The sequence below is a fragment of the Cyprinodon variegatus genome, unplaced genomic scaffold, assembly GCF_000732505.1.
Source record: "Cyprinodon variegatus isolate N-32 unplaced genomic scaffold, C_variegatus-1.0 Scaffold38, whole genome shotgun sequence".
Classification (NCBI taxonomy): Eukaryota; Metazoa; Chordata; class Actinopteri; order Cyprinodontiformes; family Cyprinodontidae; genus Cyprinodon; species Cyprinodon variegatus.
The window spans coordinates 2,112,533-2,126,347 of NW_015150491.1; the positions used below are offsets into that span (position 1 = coordinate 2,112,533).

Sequence of the window (13,815 nt, forward strand, 5' to 3'; positions counted from 1 at the left end):
GAAGAACAAGCAACATATTCCAGTTTTTACTACGCTCAAATGTGGAGGAAGTTTAAAATGAATAAATCACAAACCAGTAATAGTTGTTTGTCCATGTGCCTTGATGCCACTCCTCCCTCTAAAATGTAAAATGATCTGACCCAAACTTCCACTCCAACTCTCCCAGCTGCTTTGCTCGGCTGTTGCCCTCTGGGGCAGCAATGGAGGAGGAAAGAAAGGGGAGGACTGTTTCTGACCTCATGCAGGCAGCTGTGCTCCCGTGGTCTTTTAGATCCTTTATTCGTAGTAAAAAATGCATAGTCACTTTAATGCTTTGTCTGAGTCTGCAGACGTACTCGATACTGCATGCTTTCTGTTGACACTCAGCCTTTGTGTAGTCAGTGTTTAATATTTCCACCCTCTGCAGCACATGTTTCTGACTGTACGGCTGTTTTTAGAAGCAGCCACACTTGTCACTCTCAGCCACTCACACACTCATACCGGCTGGTTTGGGAGCTTTTCTTTTTTTAACCTTGGAGAGCAACAGTAGATAAGTCATGCTTTTGTCCCCCCGCCTCTACCTGCTTCGCTCCCTGCAGATAGTTTTAACCAAAGTCCCATGTGGAAGTTGCAGATAGAACCGTTTGGACACTTGACTTCCTGACTTAGCCGTTTTCCTTGGGAATTTCAACCCTCCGCTCTATGGTTCTGGATTTAGGGACGGATAACATGGCAGGATGTTCCAGCGAGGAGGATCTGCCAGAGTGCGACTGCGATGTCAACAGGCAGGAGTTAAAGATTAACAAAGAGTTTTGTGCTTAATGCAAGGCTGCTTGTTGTTGTCAGTCTTTCAGCACGGTGTGGGGAATGACTCCCATCATATCTGTGCTGCTGTTTTCATCAGGCTTTGTGGATATTTACAACATGCAAATTAAGGGAAATATTCTTAAAATTTGAATTATTCAAAATTGGAGTTGATGGTGAATAAGAAGCCATTTTTAAATGCCTTTCGATGGTGCTAACTGTCACGCAACTGTCATTACAACATGCCTAGCAGGCTTAGGTGTTTTTGAGAGGTGTGCAGCTGATCCATGGTTCTTGCAAATGCAAATAACAGTCAAATTTCCTTTAAGTTTTGTATTCAGTAATGTAATAACACCAGTCACATGCACTAATTCTTAGAAATAGTTGAACTTTGGTATGTTTATGCACTGTGAAAACATGCTGATATTATTACTCTTATGTCTGGTGGACGTTTCACTGCTTTTCAGACCTAATGCTTTGGAGAAACGAAAAAGATTGCAAGATTTTTAGTACATCATTTAGGGTGTTATCACTTTCCAGATAAAGTGCTACAGAAATAAAATTCTTAAACTAGTAACCCTGTGGAACATTTATTTTTCTCAGAATTACGCAACTTTTCTACATACCATAACAGATTAAATATCAGTTTGACCTGATTCACTGCTAATAGCTTCTTTTGGAGTTGGCCCATGTTTGAATTGATTCCTCGTCTTTAAATCTGTTCACTGATTAGGGTGAAAAAGCTGCGGGAGACCCTGGTGGCCGTGCAGCAGCTGGATAAAAACATGAGCAGCCTCCGTTCTTGGCTCTCCCACATTGAAGCAGAGCTCTCCAGGCCTATCGTCTACGAAACCTGTGACAAGCAGGAGATCCAGAGGAAGCTCAGCCAGCAGCAGGCAAGCAAGCACTGCTGCAGATGTTTAACAGACCTACATCCATAATTTGATTATTCTGTTTTTGATTTTTTTAAGCATTTATGGCGAGCTTTGTGAAAACAAAACAGAAATGTGTGTTTATTTTTATATTAACATATAACAGGAGAGCAGTAGATAAAACTAATAGGGAATAAGCTACATTACTTGAGCTATTTTCTTTAAAACAAATCACTGAAGGTTTTGTTCATTGGATTCTGGTTTAAATCTCATTTTGTCTGTTAAAACGCACTAACCTTCCTCTGATTAGATCAGCAGGCAGACTTCACTACTTCTTGTGGTTATCGAAACATCTTTGTGTTTTTATCTAAAGAATACATTAGCTTTATTTCTAAATAATGTGTGAAACAAAGTAAAAACAGGCGAATGCTTAATTATTATCAATTATTATTTTTTCCAGGACCTTCAGCGGGACATAGAGAAACACAGCACAGGTGTGGCGTCAGTCCTTAACTTGTGCGAAGTCCTGCTGCATGACTGCGACGCCTGCTCCACAGAGACAGAGTGCGACTCCATCCAGCAGGCAACCAGAGGCCTGGACAGACGCTGGAGGAACATCTGCGCCATGTCCATGGAGAGGAGACTCAAGTAAAATAACCTCCGCTATTTTTTCTTTGCAACTTCACAAAGAATTCAAAAATATTGCCAACTTTGCATAAACATTTTTTATTCCATTTGACTCTATTTTTTTCTTTGTAGAATTGAAGAGACATGGAGGTTGTGGCAGAAGTTTCTGGATGATTACTCCAAGTTCGAAGATTGGCTGAAAGCATCGGAGAAAACTGCAGCCCTGCCCAACTCCTCTGGTGTTCTCTATACTGTGGCTAAGGAGGAGCTGAAGAAGTTTGAGGTGTGTTAACATCAAGCTCAATTTGTAACATTTTTGTAAACAGCTCTGTTTTTTAATGCACAGTATTTTCTTTTGTTGTAAATTCTTCCCTTGCTACTTTTAGACGTGGTACAATAAAGAGTATTTCTACTCCATTTATTTGTCTCAAACAGAAAACTTTATCCTGCAAATGCAGTCTATGCACCAGTTCATAAAAGCAGAGAAGTATCAGGTTGCAGCAACTGATTTGCGTGGTGGTCTCAGCTGCTGCAGCCCGTCACTGTGCACGTGCACATGTCTGCCGACTGAATGTCTGGGGCAGGTCTTCATGTGCGCTGCTTGTCCTTGACCCCAAAAATAAGTCAAAATAAATGAAAGTTTTAAGGGTTTAGTGTAACGCAGTAATTTGTAGAAATGTACTTGAATTTCCTTCATATTTTGTGATTGGTTTTAAATCTGTTTGAGACACTTTTTTGTATGAGCAGCGACAAAAAGCCTCCAGTTTATCTATACCCTATTTTACCCTATTTAATCAATCATTTATCATTTAATATTTTCTCCCTTTGCAAACTGTTCTCACATTGTATAAACGTTAAACCCTAACAGACCGTTATTTTAATTTGTCATATTTTAAAGCTATACCTAAATGCCATGGAAGTAAAGTTATTATAAGTGACGCATCTGTATGTTTTTAGGCCTTCCAGCGCCAGGTGCAAGAATGTTTGACCCAGTTGGAGCTCATCAACAAGCAGTACCGCCGTCTGGCCCGAGAGAACCGTACAGACTCCTCCCACCGCCTCAGAGAAATGGTGCATGATGGGAACAAACGATGGGACCACCTACAAAAAAGAGTGGCTGCCATCCTTCGCAGATTAAAGGTAGCTCCATCAGGCTTACTGGTTATAATGTTTATTGAGTTGGAGTTCAAAGTTGGTTGAATATTTGTGATCAGATTCTTTTCTTTTTTTACACTATTAAAGTTAAAATCACAAAGCCACTTCACATCTAATGTTCTATCAATTGGAATGAGAAAATATGGATTCATTAATGTGAATTTGTGCGTGCAGCACTTCATCAGCCAGCGGGAGGAGTTTGAGACGGCCCGGGACAGCATCCTGGTCTGGCTCACTGAGATGGACCTCCAGTTGACCAACATTGAACATTTCTCTGAGTGTGACGTGCAGGCCAAAATAAAACAGCTCCGAGTAAGAACAAGCATCCTTCACCATTTATCCACCTCAATAAATTCAATCTAATGCCAGTATAACTATGGATTCTTATTGGCATGATAAATCAAAATATTATTATGTGTGTGTGCAGGCATTCCAGCAAGAGATCTATCTGAACACAGCGAAGATAGAGCTCGTGTTTCGCCAGGGCGAAGCTTTGATCGAGAAGAGCGAACCTCTGGATGCCGCCGTCATCGAGGAGGAGCTGGAGGAGCTGCAGAGATACTGTCAGGAGGTGTTTGGGAGAGTGGACAGATATTACAAGAAGCTCACGAGACTGCCTGTAAGTGAACAGCTTGTTGTAGAGTGATTCTGAATGGTTTATGTCCTCCATTCTTCAGCTTAAAAGGGGTAAAAATTAACAATTTAAATTTCTACATGAATAAAAATCATGAGGGCCTTTTACTATTAACCCCTGGAATTAAATGCAAATTATCATCTGTAGAAGTAAAAAAAAACATCTGTTGGAGGAGAATCTGTTCAGAGACCAAATTTCACTTTTGCTCATCATAGGTCTGACTTTAAAGAAAAGCTGGCAAGGAAAGTATTTCTAAAACAATAAATCCATAATTAGTTTTCAGAACCGTGCAGTATTTATTTATAAAGGACCTCAATCGACTCAAGAGTTTTGTTTTGGAACAGATTAATGCATTTTGCTACCAAATCCTTCTTCTCTGTCTCCTTTAGTTGGCCGATGATGATCTGGACAGCTCAGACAGAGAGTTGGACGTGGAAGATAGCGGAGACCTCCCCGATCTTCAGTGGAGCGAGTCCCCGGTCCCGCGGCCTTCGAGCCGACCCACTTCAGGCACAGCGGCGCTCATTCGGGCAGACCGCTCCGGCAGAGACACTCCGGCCAGTGTGGACTCCATCCCCTTAGAGTGGGATCACGACTACGACCTCAGCAGAGGCCTGGATAGTCCCAGAGGGCGGAGTGACTCAGACAGGACCCCAGACCACGAAGAGAAGGATGAATACCTGAGGACCAGCGTTACTGTGTTGTCAGGTTAGCTCTATTGAAATAATTTCCATTTATTCCAATATTTAACTTTAAGATGAATAAAATCATGAATCGGAAAACTCCTAAAGCACAAGAACAATAATCCAAGAGGACAGCAAAAAAAAAATCTATAACTGTATGGTATTCAAGGATGTTGGCATCATAAGTAGAGTATGTTGTGTCTCTTTTCCCAGATGTAGTTATCCCAGAGAGCCCAGAGGCCTATATAAAACTGACAGAGAACACGTTGAAAACGTCCTCTGGTATGAAACCGCATGAGTCAGTGCGGCATGCCATCATTTAATGCTAAAGCTTGTTTTGTTTGTAACCGATGCATTCTCCAGCCACCTTTAACTGCATGTGAAGATAAAATTATCACAAAGCGTCATCCATTACCCTCCAACTCTAATAAACTTAACTTTCTTTATAATTCCAGTGATAAGCCACCATTTTCTATGTAATATTAATGCATGTCAATTAACAGCATGCAAACAAAAGTGCTCAGAGAATGCCGTCTATAGCATGCTAAAACTGTGTTTCCTGGTCAAGGTGAGCCAGGCCAGCTGGAGGCCAGTTTGAGACAGCTGGACCAGGCTCTGGATGCAGGACGCTACCACCTGCAGCAGAGAGAGGCCTCTGCTAGCCGCTCCAGCTCAGACGTGGACTCCACATACATGGGCTACGTAAGTCTAATGCGTCGTTTTGATATGATATTTATGAAAATAATGATATTTTTTATATTTAAATGAATAAGTTAATTACCTTTTCTATCAAATTATTTTGAATGATTTGCGCAGATGCGTCTGATGGGAGAGTGTCGCGGCAGCATCGACGCAGTAAAAAAAGCAGAAGGAGAGCTGACTGAGGACGAGGATGACATGCCAGGACTCACCAACCCGGCCAGCGCAGAGACGCAGAGCAAAGGTTCGAGCTCCTTCAACTCCGGACCGTTCAGGTTTTCCTGGTGCAGCTTTTCCTAACCGTCTTTTTTTTTCCCCTTCTAGGTGTAATTGAACGCTGGGAGCTGATCCAGGCTCAGTCGCTGAGCGAGAAGCACAGACAAAAACAGAACCTGCGGCAGTGGCAGCAGCTGATCTCAGAGCTGCAGACCATGAGAGCCTGGCTGGGTCAGTCTGAGGCTGAGCTTAGTCGGCTGCGAGGGCTGGACGTCAGCACCAACATTCACACCATCCAGCAGCGAATCAAGAAGCTCAAGGTTTGTGGTTAGAAATAATCTAGTTTGTATATTATGGGTTGGTTTTCAGTCTTTCCTGTCATTAATGCATGTGGGTTGCCTCTGTATAGTGTCATACGCTTAATAAAAATGCATCTCGCCTTAGCAAGTTAGCTAAACTCTCTGGAATCAGCGTTGGACAAAGAAATAAAGAAAAACACAAGGCTATTCTTAATAATGTACTAAATTGAACACTGAGATACAACTTAGATGGGTAGATAGGACTCACACAGGTTTTGATGTGAGTTAGTCAAGATTTAATATTCTGTAAAGTCTTCAGGAAAATTTTCCAACTGTTCGTTCATTTGTTCTGCATCCTTTCATATTTAAGATGTAGTGGAGGATTTTTGTGAATTTTTGATAAAGACCCGCCCTCTCCACTTTAAAAAAAAATGCACACGCACAACCCTGTACCCGCTCCTGAGAGGGAATGCCTATTTAACATTTGTGAGCGTGCATGAGCCCATTTCTTCTCGTGCACGCTCTGTTAAAAAGTTGCTGTTCGCATCACTCATGCAAGCTTACTTTCCAAAAGAAGATTAGCAATTTATCCACTATGTCAGACTCTCCACCAGGAAGTAAAAATGGGGACAAGCACATAGGATGGCCTTACGTAAACATATCACCAGATTAATTGATAATTAGGAGGACCACTTATTTAGATGATCCATCCAGTAAATGAACATCCTCCACTATACCTTTAAAATCTGATCATTGCAGAGATAATCTATAAGGATCTACCTGATTCTGCAGCGTTGTTAACCATGAGTGAGACATTTTGAACTGTAAGCCCCGCCCTCAACCTTCTCCCACTGTGAATCTTCCTCCACTGCAGCCAGTTTCGAGTCTAGATTCAACCCGAGGCGGTCTACCAATGCTCTCCACCTTTAGTCTGCTCCAAGATTTAATTAACTCTGTCCATTCCTGCGTTTCAACTCTCTCTTCTCCTCCTCCATTTTGACCCTTTTTGGTGGTTTTGATGTATATACATACAGCCAGCGCAGGTATCACAACTTTACCTCCATCGACGCCATGTTTCTCGGTGTACAAGACATGCTGTGAATGAGCTTGAAGAAAAAAAAAACATCGTTAGAAAACACCCTTAGTGGCTGATTGGAAAGAAGAAGCTCGTCAGAATAAACCCATTGGCAGAGAAAAATATCATGTCTAGAAGCCTGCACTAAAAATATCACTGCAAATATGAATTAGAAATAAATGAAAAATGTCTTAAATTAAGTGTATTTAGCCTTAATTTGAGCATGTAAATAAAATTATTTGCCAATAGAATGAGTATTTCTACTTAGAAATAAGATAATTAGATAATTAGATAATTTGCACTTGAAATACGAGAATCTGGTTGTTTTTTTGTTTTTTTTTTAAATGTAAATTGTCTTGTTCCATTAGCAAAGTGTCTCACTTACCTCTTCAATTCAAGAAAAAATGCACTTATTTAAAAAAAAAAAAAAAACTTTTTTAGATTTTCTTTTTTTCCAGTGTACCTGGACTCCTGCATAAGCACAATCAATATGGATGTTTTTTTTTTTTATTACCTCTTCTTCTGCACAATATACCGTATAAATAATTTTTGTCAGAGAGAAAAATAAATTTGATACAGGGCCTTTAAAAGGCTCTGAGAACTGGTTCAGGCTTTGGACCACATCATCTGAGTCTAAACCTTCTCATTCTGACTCCAACAAGTTATAATCATGTGGCAAATAAAGACTAGTTTATGATTAAACACTATTATAAATAATATGTGGCTCTACAAGCAAACATGCCCTCTGCTCTCTCTTCCAACCAGGAGCTGCAGAAAGCGATGGATTCTCACAAGTCAGAGGTCCTCTCTATAAACCTGAGCAGCGCAGACTTCCTGCAGTCAGAACCCGACTCAGAGGAGGCCTGGGAACTGAGGGATCGGCTAAAGGAGATGAACTCGCACTGGGAACGGCTCAGTAACTCGCTTGAAGACTGGAGGGAGGAACTGCAGAGGGCGCTCATGCAGTGTCAGGTAAAGAGCAGACTGAGTTTCCTTCATTTGGGTTATTCATTCAGGACTGTAAAGGGCAAATGTGAATTAAAATACCTTGCGTCAGTGGTACCTATAAAAATAGCTCTTTTAAAATAGGAAAATATCTATTTATGCCAGTAATGCATCCCTACTAAGATGCTTTATTTTAAAACATATACTATCTATTCTTCTGTTTTAGGAGTTCCATGAGATGAGTCACGGTCTGCTGCTGTGGTTGGAGAACATTGACCGCAGGAGGAACGAGGTGGTGCCCATCCCTCAGAGAGCCGACTATGAAACATTACAACATCATCACAAAACACTGATGGTATGCGGTTCCTCAAGTTAGGAACTGAAAGTGTCACCAATTACCTCATATGACAGTTTTCTCTCTGGATTAAGTATAAAAACTAAATAATCTAGAAAAGGTTAGCATATAGGACCGATATAAATAATGTTTTAGATTCTGATTCATTTTTTTCCCCCACTTTTCTTTTATCTTCTTGCAGCAAATCAAGTGTGAGCTGTTGGACTCACAGCAGAAAGCTACTTCTCTTCAGGAGCTTTCCACTCAGCTGCTGGTCAACGCGAAGCCCCTGTCTCTCCAGACGCCAGGGCAAAACCAGTCCCATGGCAGTGAGTGTCTAGAAGCACGGGAAAAGGTCCATGTTATCTGGAATAGGCTGCGGCTCCTTCAGAGGGAGGTAAGCTCAGACCTGGAGCTGCTGGAGAAGAGACTGGAGGCCGTGGAGGCACAGCAGGTTAGAGAATACTTCATGCTGACATGTGTTGCTTTATTTTATAGTTTTCTTATGTGATTGTTATATGACCCTGGTGTTGTTATTGGTTATATTCAGGATTACCTGTCTGGACCTATTGGAAGATCCCAAATCCGCGGATCTGCTGGTCCCAGGACAGAGAAGGCCATTCAAAGACGAAAACAATCGGTAACTTTCTCCCTGATGTCCGTGTCTTTGCTCCAGACTGTAGAATATCCCCCCTCTGAATGCTGCATACCGGTATTCATTTTGCTCCCAAAAACGTTTATAGATGTTTCCCTCTTGTATTTTATTAAATAGCAAATGTTTCTCCACTTTGCAGTTGCTCTGCTAACATATAGGCCACAATGAAGCTGTGCAACCTTCCCACATTTTTTTTTATGAGTTCTTTTTGCTGCCGGCCTCATATTGATCAGCCAAAATTACAAGAAAACCTGGCTTTTCTTTTTTTTAATATTTTATAATATTAGAGTGTTCTTTTAGTGTAATAAATGGTAACAATATATTTCTTTAAAGTGATTTTTTTTTTCCTGAGAAGCCAGATTTCTTGGTTCAGAAATCCAATCACCATCATTGATTACGTTGCTGCTATTTGGTTACTGATGATTCTCTTCCTTAGCGATGTTATGGCTCTTTTTATGTTTGTTTTTTTCCTCTCATCTGAGGCTTGACCTTTTTTTGCCCTTGACTGAAACATTCTTTTCTTTCTTTTACACCCTCCCTGCTCATTGCGTGGTACAGCCTCGAAGCAAAACTAGTCAGGCCCACCCAGGACACGCTGAGAGCGGCTCGCGCCACAGGTACCTCTCTCCAGGACTCTAGAAACTCGGAACGATCATGGAACTGAAGCCAACTTCTTAACATGTCTTATCAGAGGAGTTGAATATAAGTAACAATGGATGTCTAGTAGAAATTGGGATGTATTACATCCTGTTTAATTTGCGGTTTATTTTCATAAAAGTGCTTACAGAGTTCCATGATCTTCCTTCAATCTAGAGACCAAGTTGTCGGCTCTTAAATGAGCAGGGACTCGCCTACATCAGGCGACTCCCTCCCTCCTTTAAATCTTTTTTTCCCCTGCTTTGCTGCTTTTGAATTAGCATCATGTAATAACAGTCATTCCTTGTAGTACCCTTCTCACTCACTGGGTGGCATTACCTCAGCCCTCACTGTCCTTCAGCTGCTGAGTCTATAGCTTTGTTTTTCTCTCCCCTGTTTCCTTCCCGGTTCATTCTCTTCATAGTTTTCCAGAAGGATACGAAGCTTTAACTCTTGCCGGGTTTCCTGCTGTGTTTTACTCCCACTCTCTCCTCCGTTTCCTCCTCAGAACTCACCAAACCTTTGCCCTTCATGGTCTTGCAAAAGCATTCATAACCCTTGAACTATAAAAGAAGAAAATGTCTGTCATATTGCAAACCAGATTTTCAATAGACTGAAATATGACAAAAAAGTTTCAAAAAAAGAAAAAAAAAAATCAGAAAATGTAAGCATGTATTTGATATCAGCTCCATGCACTCCTTATACTTCCAAATAAAACCCTTAATAGGTAAAGTTCTTCTGTTCATTACTTAATTTCAGCCGGTCATAAATCCTGCTGTTCTGTAAAGGCCACAGAGGTTTGTTAGAGAACATTCCCTAAGATTTAAATATTCCCATCTGTATAAAAAAAAAAGAGTCCGCTGACAGGCTGGGCAAGTAGAACATTACTAAAAACAGCAGCCAAGATGTCCGCAGTAACTTTGGAGGAGCTACTGAGATCCAAATCTCAGATAAAGTAAATCTAGTCTTTTTCATCATTAACTACAACCCCAAAAGAAATTCTGTTTGCAATTTACAAAAAGTCATGTGAGAGACACAAAAAAATGCAGAGTAATGTTTAAACACACATCTGCACAGTGCAACATGGCAGCATCCTCAGACTGACGCTTCCAGAAAAACGAAGCCCCTAAACATGCAGCCAGTTACTTTGATTTAGATTAAATAATGAATCAATGTAACATATTGTAAGAATGAGCAAAAAAATTAGTAATTTAGATGGCCAAAGATGGTAGAGGTAATACTAAACGACTTGCAGCTGCACTAGAGGACCGCTCTACAAAGTACTGAGATGGAAGACACTTTTCAGATTATCATTTAGAAGAAAAGGAAAAAAAAACATAATTTCCCTTCCACTTAGCACATGAAATCTGTATAAAATAATAAATATACTGTGGAAAATACAGTTAAAAAATGTAGAAAAAGATAAAGACGTATACACTTTTAAAAAAGCACTGAAAGCTGTAATCAATGCAGACAAACCCTTTCTAGTCTTACCATTAATGCTCCTATAAAGTTCACCTCATTACACAAACAATTTGCAGAATGTGAGCTATTTAGATCAGGATATGTGCTCTGAAAATATAATCCACACATGCCTCCTTTCCAGCTACAGGTTTGTAGGAAGGAAGACTAAATGAAATGGGCTGCAGGGGAGGCGGCTGGAGGGATGTGTGTATTTGACCCTCATTCAGCCTCCGTGAGGATGAGTGCCTGGGAGAACATAATGTTCCTCCCTTTGAAACTTGGCTCCAATCGTGGAAATCTCCAGAGAGCTTTTTGGCATTATTCCTTTTTTTTTCTGTTTGGAATGATACGTGGCATTGAACTCTCACATAGTCGGCTCTAAAGCCAGAGTTTACCCCCCCCAGAGATTTGGAGTCCTCTATCTTTGAATGCTCTTGCTGCTATGTTGCTTTTTTTATACACTTCCCCCTTAAAAACATAATAATACTGCATGAATGTTTCCCCGTTTTGTCACCTTATCAAAAACCTTGATGTATTTCAATGAGATTTCAAGTACAAAGGAAACGACAGAAATAAGTGAATAATGTAAGGAGGGAAAAAACGTTTTAATCAACTCCATAGCTTCAAAACGCCTACTAAACTTATTAGAACCAATTTCCTTTAGAAGTCTCCTAATAATAAAGTAATTTAAACCTTAACCCATCCAGTTAACTGTGATAGGCTCCCCTGCTGAAGAGAAGCACAACCTCCATGTTTCACTGATGATCAGAGAGATGAGCAATATTTTTGCACGTAGCTTTTTTTATGATTTAACCTTTAATTTCTATAATCAGACTAGAAAACCTTTTGCATGTTTGCTGTCTCTCCTACGGAGATTTAATTCCACTAAACCACACTATTTGATGTTTCATGACCAAATGTGGGCAAAACGACAAGGGGTGTGAATAGTTTTGGAAGTAACTATGGAGGATTAGTGTTTTTTTCTTCTTTTTTTAATACATTCCAGAGTGAAGACTCTGAGTTAGAATGATGTTACAGTGCGAGAAAACATAAAGCAGATCGGACGTGCCCTTTGCTGCTTCTCACTTTTGTTTGGGTCTTCCTGCAGCCGGAGCCGATGGCCAGGCGCCGCTGGCTGCGTTTCCTCCCGTTCTGACCTTCTAGACGGCGTCTCCTCGCAGTCCTCCTCCTCAAACCACAAGTCCTTCCTGCTTCGGGTCCTCAGGGCCGCGCTCCCCGTCCAGCTTCTCCTGCTGCTCCTCATTGGCCTTGCCTGCCTGGTACCCATGACGGAGGAGGACTATAGCTGCCATCATGCCAACAACTTCGCCCGCTCCTTCCATCCGATGCTGCGCTACACCAACGGACCTCCGCCCATATGAGGAGCGTCAGACTTCATCTTCCTACTTCTTTGCCAAGGACTTCTCTGAATGTTTCCTCTTCACTTTGTGCCCTCAAGCAGTAAACTTTTCAACCTGCGTAATGAAGTATTTCTCTCATAATTGTTGCACACCCTTCAACCCTTTAACGAAGTGGACCTTCATACGATCAATGCTTTTTCTCAGTCCAGATAGTTCTGGTTTAACTTAAATGTGTATATATATTTTTTTTAAACTCATGTTAAATCATTTTAACGAACAAAGCACTATTTATGTAATGTATGTTGGGAGCCAAAGTCAGCCATGCTTTTTGTCCATGATATACAGCTGCTAGTATTTATTTAGTGTTCAATCAGCTTGGAGCTGATCAAGCTAAAGTATCCCTCCAGTGAGGGATACGTGTACCTGTAAATTGTAGAGTAGCCTTGCAGGTTGAGTAGCAATCATTCAGTCTATGTGTGAGAGTTTCATTTTAAGATGTCACCTTTGAGGATATTCTCAGATTTAAAAGAACAAACTGACTGAAGCAGCACAGAAACTCCTCTGAAGTTTGGGATGTAGCATCATTTTTGGGTTTAAAAATGACCTGCCTGACTCTAACAATGAAGATTTCACATGTTAAAGCAAAAATATTTTGAAGCACTGTTTAAAAAAAAAAAAAGGTACCGCACTGAAGCCATCTGCTAAAGCTAAGGCTTGCATCCCAACTAGGAAAGTTGGTAAAAGAACACATTTTATTTCTAAATTAAAAAATAAAATCACTTGCTTTGTAAATTATTGCTTAAATTTTCTTGGAAAAGAGGTCGGGGTTTTTTGTACTTTTTGGTTGAGCATGCACTTGAAGGTCTCCTGTGCTTAACGAAGCCAAACAATCACTGCTAGTGTTTTAGTGAATGGCTGTGACACGATAAAAGTGTGCTTTGTAATTACCGTCTAATTACTCCAGAAACACTGCATTGTTATAACTAATTCTGTAAAAATAAAAAAAAATAAAAAACATAAATTGTTATTTATGTATGTACAGTTTGGAAGATTACTCTTTTTGCAAATAATAAAACATGAAGTATTTACTTTTGTGCATTCTTGGACATGATTCGTAACACATCTAAAAAAAAAAAGTGAGCAAAAGTTTCCCACCATCAGCTTTTATTTACATGCACAATAAACACACGATAATGATGTCCGGTTTGGCTGGATTTACCCTCTAAATCAGCTCAAGTGAAGTTCCCACACATTATGTTGTGCCGCTTCAATCTGAATATTTAAACCATTTCTAACACATTGTTCTGATGTATCTCAGCCATGCAGGTAGAACAAAAGACATGCTGACATTTCTAAATTTGATTAAAATTTAGAAAT

At 40.4% G+C, this 13,815-nt stretch overlaps 1 protein-coding gene across 1 annotated transcript in view; it reads left to right on the forward strand.

Moving 5' to 3' along the window:
- The window catches only part of LOC107081417 (nesprin-1-like), a 150,736-nt gene extending 137,222 nt beyond the window's left edge, over nucleotides 1–13,514 (forward strand). The window contains exons 130-146 of the mRNA XM_015369602.1: nucleotides 1,517–1,679; nucleotides 2,116–2,303; nucleotides 2,415–2,565; nucleotides 3,240–3,422; nucleotides 3,612–3,749; nucleotides 3,865–4,056; nucleotides 4,461–4,779; nucleotides 4,968–5,036; nucleotides 5,323–5,456; nucleotides 5,571–5,697; nucleotides 5,778–5,989; nucleotides 7,809–8,015; nucleotides 8,215–8,343; nucleotides 8,525–8,776; nucleotides 8,873–8,962; nucleotides 9,536–9,594; nucleotides 12,186–13,514. Of these exons, the coding sequence (XP_015225088.1) occupies nucleotides 1,517–1,679; nucleotides 2,116–2,303; nucleotides 2,415–2,565; nucleotides 3,240–3,422; nucleotides 3,612–3,749; nucleotides 3,865–4,056; nucleotides 4,461–4,779; nucleotides 4,968–5,036; nucleotides 5,323–5,456; nucleotides 5,571–5,697; nucleotides 5,778–5,989; nucleotides 7,809–8,015; nucleotides 8,215–8,343; nucleotides 8,525–8,776; nucleotides 8,873–8,962; nucleotides 9,536–9,594; nucleotides 12,186–12,459 (2,887 nt within the window). The 3' untranslated portion in view covers nucleotides 12,460–13,514. The remainder of the gene's footprint in view (nucleotides 1–1,516; nucleotides 1,680–2,115; nucleotides 2,304–2,414; nucleotides 2,566–3,239; nucleotides 3,423–3,611; nucleotides 3,750–3,864; nucleotides 4,057–4,460; nucleotides 4,780–4,967; nucleotides 5,037–5,322; nucleotides 5,457–5,570; nucleotides 5,698–5,777; nucleotides 5,990–7,808; nucleotides 8,016–8,214; nucleotides 8,344–8,524; nucleotides 8,777–8,872; nucleotides 8,963–9,535; nucleotides 9,595–12,185) is intronic.
- Nucleotides 13,515–13,815: the final 301 nt, after the last annotated feature.